This window comes from Chenopodium album, chromosome 20 (assembly GCF_948465745.1).
Source record: "Chenopodium album chromosome 20, dcCheAlbu1.1, whole genome shotgun sequence".
Lineage (NCBI taxonomy): Eukaryota > Viridiplantae > Streptophyta > Magnoliopsida > Caryophyllales > Amaranthaceae > Chenopodium > Chenopodium album.
In genome coordinates, this window is record NC_137853.1 from 18,026,890 (window position 1) to 18,039,486 (window position 12,597).

The 12,597-nt window shown below is 31.5% G+C and overlaps 1 protein-coding gene across 1 annotated transcript; it reads left to right on the top strand.

Annotated features, from left to right (window-relative positions):
* The first annotated feature begins 9,909 nt into the window (after positions 1–9,909).
* On the top strand, positions 9,910–12,027 carry LOC145596884 (uncharacterized). The gene has a single exon (XM_081653074.1). The coding sequence runs from the start codon at positions 9,910–9,912 to the stop codon at positions 12,025–12,027; it is 2,118 nt and encodes a 705-aa protein (XP_081509200.1).
* The last annotated feature ends 570 nt before the right edge of the window (positions 12,028–12,597 follow it).

Genomic DNA, 12,597 nt, shown 5'->3' on the forward strand with positions numbered 1-12,597 from the left:
TATCCCATTTTTGTAGTAGTGATCTCTTGGTATTATAAATCGATAAAAATAACGAGAAACTAAACTTAAATGTACCCCTTGCAATGCGTATTTTAATTGACGTTTAGCTCAAATACGTACTACTAACATAAATAATTAGAATTTTTTTTAATTTATTAATTATTTGATGTTGAACTACTTATTTTACTCAATATTTTAAAGACTATTATTTGTATTAAAGCTTTATTTTTGTAATTGTATTAGTAGCTCAAAAGTAACGTATTATAAATCGGAGCTTCGGATCGGATCCAAATAACCTAATTCTGAATTTGGATTACTCGGATATTGGATCAAGAGAGAAATTCGGTTCGGAACGGATTGTGAAATCTAAATCCGAAGTATAGTTCTGGTTGGATCGGATTTGGAATAAATCCAGCCGAAACCAGGACGGACAGTCGGACACCCCTAGTTAGCCAATTTCCCGAGTTTTCCAAAGACGTGAAACTTTAACTACCATAAAACCCTATTATCTAAACCGGAAACTAGACACCGACACCTGGAGGACTTGAACAAGTGATTGTGATTTGGTCGATTAATTAACTTGATTTTAAAAGGGTTACATTTTGAGTTTCTGGAGATTCAAAACCATCTCTTGGTCTTATTCTCGTTAAAAATAACAGGACACTGAACTTAAATGTACCCCTTGCAATCCGTATTTTAATTGACGTTTAGCTCAGATACGTACTACTAAAATAAATAATTAGATTTTTTTTTAATTTATTTATAATTTGACGTTGAACTACTTATTTTACTCAATATTTTAAAGACTAGTATTTGTATTAAAGCTTTATTTTTGTAATTGTATTTGTAGCTCAAAAATAATGTATTATAAATCGGAGCTTCGGATCGGATCCAAATAACCTAATTCTGAATTTGGATTAATCGGATTGGATCAATAGAGAAATTTTGTTCGGATCAGATTGTAAAATTTTCTCCTTCCCAATGTGTACCGAGTACTACTAGACGCGTAAAAGTCACTTTGCCCTTATCCCCTAAACCCTTAATGAGTAATCCATATTCATTCATAGTTATATTTCGAACACTAAATTTATTTTTTTATTTTTTATTTATCGCTCTCGAATATAGTGAGTTTTTTATTTTTTTAAATCAAAAAATATATCCAAAGTTTGCCTAAACAAGCGATATTTACTGTAAAGACTTGTTCCCTACTAAACATATGAACACCTCAACTCTTAGTATTTAAAACCACAAAAAATTATAAACAGATTTCCCTAACCTCATTTAATTTAAATTTTAAGAATCATGGTTGATAAATGACAAAAACTAAATTTCCAATGAGGCAAAATCTTCAACTCAAAAGTCACAATCAGCCTTACTGTATGATCAGTCTTGTACTATAAACTCAAAATCAGGTTCTCTAGCAGGCAATAAGCCAAAATTTCGAAATGGATGGTTTCATTACCCGTTGTATTGACCACATTTTGATGTTAAAAGTACTTGCTACAAGATTATGTCATTGATTTCGAGTACATCCGGGAAAGAAGACCCTCTTCACCGAGTCTAGGGAAGCTATAGTAGGTACTACAACCAATAAACTTTCAACAAAATGTATACTTTGACAGCACAAAGGTATGGTTACTTGCAGAAGTTGTTGAAGGTTATTCCAGTTCCTTAATATAAGGAACATGCGCGTGGTGCAGTAGTGTCAGACACAACACAACAACAACATTTTCTTTGCGCATGTTACTAAACCCTCTAAAAATATGCAAAATACAGATCGTCAATTCTCTAGATGGGTGGATTTGATCGATATATGAACGTTACAAGGGTTATTATAAATAATAAAGATGTTTGATTATTATGTAATCATCCTGTATTTGGTTTTGCTATTATTCAATTTTCATGAAGAAAATATTTAAATCATCGAACTGTATAATTCAATTTGAAAATTTAAGAAATTTTAATTTATTATATTTAGGCAATTGGGTCAATTAAATTTATTTAAATGACGCTCTTATCATGATTGATATATCAAAGCAATAAGGATGAAGAAAATTGAAGAAAACAAAAGAAAAAAATAAAAACCTAAAATAAACAAAATAAACATGTAAGAAGATCAGTGACTTTTATGAAAGGAGTAGACCCATTACATATGTAAAGCTTTTCCATAAAGATTATTTAAAGCTTTCCCATACAAATTTATTTGACATTATTGAAGCTATTATTTAACGATATTTTTATTACAATTAAAAAAAGCGTGGATATAAATCCAATTATTAATTATTATTAGATTTTAAGGCAGCACTAATCTTCAGAGAAGCAAACCGCATCACTTCAAGTAGATTTGTGTAGAGGTTCAATAATACTAAATCTTTCTACCAATGACGCTGAAAATATCCTCACATAAAAAGACTTATTCCCACCATAATATATCATAAGAACTTCGCCTTCACAGATTTGGTTATCGTTGACAAACACTTCCCAACCAATGCCGAAAGTCATATACTCTCTGGTTTGGTTTGTGACTTTTGCCATTTCAACATCCCATATTCGACTATTGCTCCCACGGAGGACTTCCACAGAGCCAGATAAACTGGTTAGCATAGATGTCCAACTTTCAGGTAGCTCCTGTACCAAATATTACAAACATCAAAGACAATTCTACAACAAAAAAGAAAAATATTAAATAAAATCCGTAAAAATCCATTCCATACCAGCTCTTTTCGACATTCATCTTGAAAAGACACCAAATGGGACGGCAAATTATTATACCAGCTCATAATTTTGAAATACCAACACATCTATTCAAAAACTAAAAACAACTCCACTAATATAATGGTAAGCAAACAATTAATTGTCTTTGCATAAAACTGAGTAACTCCAACTCTAATAAGAGTTACAAAATTGTAGATATTGACCGTAGTTAAAGAAATCAATTAGTGTGGCTCTTAAACTCATATAAGTTATTAAAATGTTCACATTGACTATTACATACAAGTATTCAAATCTGTTGACTTTATATGAGTACATACATATACTATGTAAGAGTTTCCTTTGTACATACTACAATACCCCAAAATTAAGCACTAAACTATGAAAATCAGTCTTTAATAGTTTTATATGAAAATCAGTTTTAGTTGAAAATTTCATTTATAAGCCAAAAAATCAGATTAATTCTCTAACCATTTGATTTACTGTCCATCAAATTGGATTCCCATTTGTAGACAGTAAAGCAGTTTTCGTAAGCCTAAAAATCATTTGACTTATTGTATACCTAAAAATCAGTTTTGGAATCCCATTTATTGTCTTCCCATTTGATTTATTGTATCATGAAAACTGATTTATTTATTTGACAAAAAAAACAGATTTATTGGAATCCATCAAAGTTGATTTATAAGACTTAAAATCAGAATTCTTTGAAAATCAGTTGCTAGAAATTTTGTTTGGATATCAGTTTTATTTGATGAAATTATTTATAATCAATTATTAATTGATATCGGGATACTCGTTGACACAATTTAAAATAAAGACTACTTTTAAACTTGATAAGATATTTTTAAAATAAAGTCTCCTTGTAAACCCTAAACGGAATTGCTTTAATAAATGCTTTAAATCGCATACTTGCCAATTGAGTAAAATAAACGCGACGAGACATTATGGGATAAGCCTGTACCAGGTTAAAGATCCGGCCCTCTCCCCCCGGGAGTAGGATAACCATTATCAAGACCAATGACTTATCAGTCGCTGGCAAAGGTAATCCTAAACGGGAATAGCCACGCCATGTAGGTATAGCCACAACGTACTGATATAGGTCAAGTAGTCTCGAGACATTAGAGTTGTTCATGGGCGGGACAGCCCGATAAGCCCCCCGATCCCGGCCCGCAACAAGGACGGGCTTGGACAACCTTTTTTAAAAAAATTGTATTTTTGGGTGGGCTAGGCCCGGCGCGTTAATATAAATGAGCGGGTATGGACAAGAAAATATGTGTCGTGGGCCAGCCCGTTAGGCCCGTTTATAATAATATTAATAATATTTTAATAATATGTGTCGTGGGCCAGCCCGTTCGGCCCGTTTATAATAATGTTAATAATATTTTAATAATTTTATTTAGTTAGTGTTATATTTAATATTAAAAATAATACTTTGTGTATTTAAATAAATAAAATGATAAATACAAAGAGACTATAATGAACTATTATCTTTTATTTGTTACAATTATTTATTTTAATTTTATATTATGACATACTTTGTGTGTTTTTAATTTATATTATCATTATTTGTGGATAAAATAATTTAAGTTATCAAGTTTTTAACCCAAGCCCGCAAATGATCACCTCTACCGAGAAGCCCCCCTAGACAATATCAAGTTATAATGAGAAGTTGAGATCGAGTAAAAAATTATTAGAGTTCTATAACGAATCCATTACAACTATTTCCGATTATAATCAAGGTCTCACGAGGTTTTATTTTCTAAAAACAAATAGAAACGTAATTTCTTTAATAAATCCTTTAAATCGCATAATTGCCAATTGAGTAAATTATTAGATTACTTAAATGGATGCTTTTCCAAAAGGTAAGTCTTAAAGGACAAAGGCCTCATAATCTAGGTTAAATCTCACTACAAGAGTACAAGCCACATAGGTCCCATCACCAGCATTAAGCATTTCATTGCATTCTAAACTAAACCAAAAAAAAAAATAAAAAATTACAATAGTTAGTTTTGCTCTATAAATTGTGGGGTGGTCTTCACCTGTCAAACTCACACATCCTTAACAACAGCATGGCACTTGATCTTGTTAACGGTCCACCCTCTAGGATTGAAAGACAACGTGTCACTCGATTTAATATCAGTGACCTTATCCAGCCTGATTTAATTCCAGCCCCTGCCGTGGATCCAAACATCCCCACTGTAGCTGATGCGATGGTGAAGGAAGTCATTGAGGACTTAGACCTCAATGAGACAGTACCCAGTGAGATTGGTGGTGGTGTGTTGTTTTCTATCATTGTAAGGAGCTACAACCATGGTGATCTTGGGGAGATGTATCTTATTGGAAGCCATGAAACCTTTGAGGACATCTACAATGTAACACCCTAGAAATTCCTTTCCTTTAAAATACACTTTACTCTTTTAAAAATACGATATAGGAATATCTAAGACATTACCGCCACCGTGAAAACGGCTAAGGCAATTATCAAAGACACACAGCGGAAGACTTAACTCAAAACCATTCAAAACAAGTCAACTTAAAAGTCAACCGAACGAAAGTAAAGATTAAAACCAAAGTCAAACGAAGTCAAATAAAATCAACCTACAACTTGGAACCATTGAAGGCCCTTATCAAAACCAATTAAATTACGAAAACCTTTGCGTTAGTCTCATAAGCATAACATAATATAATATAATATAATATTTGAAAGAAATAAACTACATCTCAACTAATAGAAACTAGCATGATTCGCTCTTCACTCATGCCCCGTCATGAATATGCTTCAACGCCTGAAAAGATTATCTCCACTTGTCCCCACTACTCTCCATTAAAATGGATCATCGTAGGGCCAAGATAAAGACATAGCCAGACACAAACAACACACACAATCAGCAAAGCTGAGTACATAAGCGTAATTAAACACACTAACATGCATTCTCCTATCATCACACAGACTTACCTCTTTGCACCTGTTTACAAGCACACACAACAAACAACAAGACTCTTTGACTGGACACTAAATAATTCATTTAGCGTTGATTACGCATCGAACGAGTTTCCAACTAAATCTACCTCAATAAATTGAGGCCCACTGACACGGGAGCTAACCGTGCCAACATCACCTATGCCACATATTGGTGGCGGAATTCCAGCGCATAATAATAATAAAAAGGAATATACAGCGTCCTGTACTCCATTAGAAGTTATGATCAAATATAAAGTCACATAACTCCCCCCATATGTTCATACTCAAGGTATATACGTTTCAAGAGTTTTGGTGCGTAATCTCTTTCACTTTACGTTATTTACAGATTATTAAACTTGGTGATGACTCCCAAAGCATATTAACTCAATCAACAACAATTATTCAATCAAACAAACATACCAATTTAATTCTTGAATAATTAGTGACCACATATAATTTAATGTTGAACCCTTTTTAAAACTACCTCAGTGTCAAAGACACCTTAAACGCATAAAGCGCCAACAATCCTATCCCTCGGTGTTAAAAACACCTTAAGTGCACAAAGGCACCAACATACTATTTAATCCTTGTGTACATAGACACTTATATAGCTCCTTCCTCATGCTTAATGCATCAATAAAAATTATATGAACTATAATAAAATTCCTTTTCAATACTCCAAACATAATTAAACAATTAGTTTAATTAAACATGCTCTCTAACATGCCATAAATAAATATGTAGTCCATATACTCATGCCAAAAATATAATTTCCAATCCATAGATCATCACAAATAAATTCATGCTTCATAATTCAATCACCAATACTAATACATTCACAATTTAATACATAAACCTTAGCATGATGCTACTTGTAATTGATTGAAACCAAACCTAGCATGATTCTACATCATCAAATATGCTAAGTACGCGGACGTACCTCAATTAAGCCCATAAAGTGGCCGAAAATACTACAACAATTTCCGAATCAAGTCTCCTACAATAAGGGACAATAATACTAAATTAATTACTCTTGTATACACAATTTCCAGCAACTTAAACTCACTTTAAACTATTTAGAATAATCTGAAAATTATTTAAAATCCCCTAATTAAACTCCTTTTTAATAGGTTATCACACCCTTTTATTAAAATCACAATTATACTACTTTAAATAAAATTCCAGCATTTTAAACCAACGTTGCACGGAACGCGGGACGGCAGCGCGTTCCCCGTACTGGGTCGTATGTCCCAAAACGCGGTACGGACTCGTCCCGGTTCGTTGTGGTGCGCGATTTGGAACGTCGTTGATGGAGTACCCATTTGTGGGTGCAAGAACCTTCAATTTTCTTGAGTAGCAAGGACTAGCAACTGTATTTTGTCTAAAATTTCAGGTTTAATCGGAGCTTTTAAGATTTACATTAATGGAAGAAGATAAGAAAGGGTAGAAGGAAGAAGATGTAGCTGAAAAGTCACATGCACTGCTAAAAAGTTGTGGACCCTACCTTATAATCTTTTCTTTTTTTTTGAAACCACCTTATTATATTTTCTTGTTATTTTTAATTGTTTAATGTTATGTAATGGTAGTAGTGGTACTACTTTATTTTATTTTATTTTATTTTTTGACAGCAAGTGGTACTACTTTTTTTAAGAGTTTACGGAGTAGTCTATGCTTTAGTATTGTAACTTGTACTATTGAATAGTCGAATACCAAACATCGTACATAAATTGGCTTTGTTCAATGTATTTATAACTTTACTTTTTTATATTTGGTTGTCTCATTGGGAAAGAAGTCATGGATAATTATGTAGTCTTACAAATTATTATGTTTTTAGGAATATACAAATTAAAGTTAATACTACAGTAGTAAATATTACGAAGATAAAATACATACTAATGTAATAATACTTTTTTTTAACCGATACTACTATAATAATACTTAATAAAGAATTATTGATCAATTTTCTCTATTAATTAATTTTGCATGAAGATGAATTAATAATTAATCAAAATATAAACATAAGCACACTTATCGAAATATCAAATATTATAATAAACTAGTATCACAATATGGGAGTATAGTACATAAGAAAAGGTATTATTTTGTCTAATGAAAAATTAGATTAATAATTTATTTTAGAATTAAAAATTTTACTTGCCACCAAAGCAAAAGTGACAAATAAGATTTAAGAATTTTGACACATAGGTAAAAACAACGAATAGTGAATAATTATAATTTAAATTATTTTTTTAAAAAAAAACTAAGTAATAATTATCTTTTTTTTTACATATATGGATGCAAATTTTTGATCGCAAATATCTTTAATCCCTCCCAATCAAATATTATAAAAGTTTGATTAATAAAACTAAATCTCATATGACTAATTCCCCATAATTTTTAATAATTAAAAAATTATAAATGAGACTAACATTTAAACAGAACGAGTTTATTAAATAAACGCATAGGCAAAAGACTTATTTTGATTAATAAAAAAACGAGATTTATCACTTTTTTTTAATTAAAAATTTAAATTGTCGCATAAGAAAAATTAATGAATAAGGTTAGTTTGGGATTTTAATTCAAGCGTCACGTAAAATAAATAAAACAATAAAAGATAATTTGAGTGTTAAAATTAAAAAATTATCTTATGATATTAGAAATTTTATTATATATCTAATAAATGATCTTCATAAATATACAAATTTTTAAATAAAAAAAATGATTTTGTAGAACCGTGCAACGCACGGTCTTACATCTAGTAAAGAATTAAATTAGAAATCTTATACCCCAAATCCTAAACTCTAAATCAAACTATGTACGAAGTTAAATTGATATCCTAAACCAACTATATATTATATGATTGATTGATTAATAGATGACCTCCATACGATAGTAAAGTATTATGCAGAATAAGATCAAATTAACTATTCTGTCGTTGATTGATCACTAGACGAACTATGTACGAAAGTTGAGTGTTATCTCTAAAGAAAAAGATCAAATTAACTATTTTATGATTGATTGATCAATTGATGACTTATGTACCAAATTATTATCCATAAAGAATAAAAATCAAATCAACTTACATTATATGATTGATTGATTAATAGATGACCTCCGTACGATAATAAAGTATAATCTCTAAGGAATTAGATCAAATTAACTATTCTATGAATGATTGTTCATTATAAGACCTATGTACGATAATATTATCCATAAAGAATAAAAATCAAATCAACTTACATTATATGATTGATTAATAGATGACCTCCGTACGATAATAAAGTATAATCTCTAAGTAATAGCTTCAAATTAACTATTCTATGAATGATTGTTCATTATACGACTTATGTACGACAATATTATCCCTAAAGAATAAAATCAAATTAACTATATATTATATGATTGATTGATTAATAGATGACCTCCATACGATAATAAAGTATAATCTCTAAGTAATAGCTTCAAATTAACAATTCTATGAATGATTGTTCATTATACGACCTATGTACGACAATATTATCCCTAAAGAATAAAATCAAATTAACTATTCTATGATTGATTGGTCAATAGACGATCTATGTACGAAAGTATTATCCATATAAAAAATAAGATCATATTAAGTATTCTATAATTGATTCATCAATAGACGACCTATTTACGAGATTATTATGATGTAGTACGATTGATAGATAAATAGACCCGTGTACTAAAATATGATCTAGTGATTAATTAAAATTATAACATTTAGCTATCCAAGTATAAACTATAAAGTGATACAATAAACTATTATGATAATTGTACATCATTATATTATTACCCATTATTTTATTTTTTATTATTCTTATTAGAGATACTTGTAAAAAAAAAAAAAAAAAAAAAATAGATTGAAAGTGCATGTACATCATCATTGAAAGTTAGAAGCCGTTACTTACTCTCCATTATCCCATTATTATTTTTATTTGTTTATTAAAATATACATCGTACATATCACTCATGTATTCAATATTCATCATTTACAAGTAAACATTCATCAGTTCATCTCTTTCAATGTAAAGAAACGAAGAGTCACAACACCTCACAAAATCCATCCAAATTCAATCAATTCCTTCCTCTTGCTTCCTATAAAATCATGTTTTTACAGAAGAATAATTATAATACCCATCTCCATCACTACCAATTAAAAAAAAAACAAAAAAATCAAAAGAATAAAAAATGGCTTTTGGAAAAAAAAAGCAATGATTTCCCAGAGAAGTCCTAGCCCTGAACCACAAGATCCTATTAGTGGTGAAGAGCTTAGTGGTGGTGGTGATAATGAAGAGTTATCAGGGGAAGATCATTCAAGAAAAAACACAAAGCCCCTACTAAAGGAAGTTACTTTCTTAGGTTCAGGGAAAGGAAGAAATCCAGGAGGAACAAAGCAATTCCAATGCAACCATTGCAAAAAATCATTTTCTGGTTCATATACTAGAATTTTCAACCATTTTTTTGGCCCTCCACCTGGAAAACCAGCAGGAATCACTCGATGCCCAGTGATTTCATCAAGCCGGGAAAAACTTCAAAAATTGAGAAAGAGAATAGAAGATGATGAGAAAGCAGGTTTATCACCATCAATTACTAAATCCACTATTAGTAATAAAGGTGTAGCAGCAACCGTTAAGCCCATAGTGGAAGCTTTTGGTACTATGGAGAGACATCAAGTTGATCTTGCAATTACTAAAGCTTTGTGTTCAAATGGAATTCCATTCAATGTGTTGAGAAACCCAGATTTCATTGCCATGGTGAAGGCAATTAATCATGCTCCAAGTGACTATTCTCCACCTCCGTATGACAGAGCAAGGACTACTTTATTGGATGATTGTTACCGGGAAGTTGAAAAGGAATTGGCTCCGGTGAAGGATACTTGGACCAGTCAAGGGACTTCTATAATATCCGATGGGTGGACAAATGTTAAGCATCAACCTCTCATTAATGTTGTGGCATCCAATAGCAGGGGCTCCATGTTTATGTATGCTGATAATTTTTCAGGCGTAGAAAAGACGGGGAAGGAAATTGCAGACTATCTTCTCAAATCAATTGATGAAGTTGGGCCTTCAAATGTCCTTCAAGTAGTCACCGATAATGCAGCAAATTGTAAAGCAGCAGGGAAGGAAATTGAGAAGGTACACAAGCATATATTTTGGAGTCCATGTACTGTGCATACTTTGAATCTTATATTTAAAGATTTTGCTAATGTTTTCCCATGGATGTTGAACACTTATAAAAAGGGGAAAAACATAGTAAAATTCTTTCTAAATCATGATCAAGCACATGCTATTTTTAGAGCCCAATCCGGACTTGAGTTATTAAAAGTTGCTAAAACACGATTTGCCTCACATTATATTTTGTTGAGTCGATTACGAGAATGTAGGGAAGCCCTAGCAACCACTACTGTCCTTAGGAGTTCGAAAGATTGGGTAGGGAAAGGAGATGAACGTATAAGGAATTTAGGGGCAGAAGTTGCTTTGACAATAGCTGATGAGGAATTTTGGGATGAGGTTGATAATATTCTTGCTATTACTAAGCCTATTTATTTAATGATAAAATTTGCTGATGGTGAGGGACAAAAAATGGGTGAAGTTTATGAAAAAATGGATTGTATGATAGGGGAAATTGGTGATATCATGAAAAATAATAAACATGTAGAATATAGAGATAAAATGCAAGAAATTTTGATTGCTCGTTGGGAAAAAATGAACATTCCTATGCATTGCTTAGGTTTTGCCCTCAATCCTTTCTATTATGATTCAAATTATTTGACTTCTGCTGCCCCTGGTGGAGTTGAGAGAAGGGCTCCTAATCTTGATAGAGAAGTGGTTTCGGGTGTTCTTGAAGCATTTGATAAAATCGGAGAGGATGTGCATGAAAAAAAATTATTGCGTGAACAGATGGACAAATTTCAGCAAAAAGAAGGAATTTTTGGGACAAATGCATCTAAGATAGATGCTGTGACTATGTCACCAATCTCATGGTGGTCTACATATGGTTCCGAAACTCCGGAGTTGGCAGAGATAGCTGTTAAAGTTTTATCACAGCCAATTACAAGTTCTTTTGCCGAAAGAGTTTGGAGTACCTATTCTTACATCCACAATATTAAGAGAAATAGACTCAATGCTCTCCGTGCCGATAAGTTGGTGTTTATCCACTCTAACTTGAGACTTATCTCACGCTTCACAAAAAGCTACACAAATGGCCCTTATAGGATGTGGGATATCGACCCCGAGAGCTCTTATATTGAAGACTCAACCTTAAGAATGGATGACATAAGGTGGGTGCTCATTGAGGATAATGCAACTAATAAGAGAAAAAGAAGTTGACATAGCTGCTAGTCATACTTAATCAGTTTATCTTCTGTAGTTCTGTTCTTTGGTTTTTTTTTTTTTTTTTTTTTTTGTTAAATGTAGTTTTTTTTATGCAATTTGGAGTTTAGACTCTTTAGAGTCTAAAAATATTAGATTGTTGTACTGCTGTAGTGTTGTTTTTAATTTAAGTTTGAAGTTTGATGTTTGAACCTTTAATTTTCATTCTTGGTTGCTATTGTTAATAGAATCAGAGTGTTATTTCAGAAAAAAAAAAAAAACAGAACATTCATGCTGAAATAATCTACCTAAAATAGTTCCCCAAAAATAGCCCAACGTTCCAGGAACTTTAGACCTCACGTTTCGCGTTCCCGTCCCCGTACCACGTTCCAAAACGTTCCACGTTCCGTGCAACGTTGTTTTAAACTAATCAAAAACCCCTTTAAAACTTCATCAAAATATATTTTCATACTTAAATTATCCATAGAAAAATTAAATTATCTCTTACCCTTTAAATTCAAGGATACAAAATTAAAAAAAAAATTTCGTTAAAAATCAAAAACTGCCCGAAAATCATACTTAGAGGCT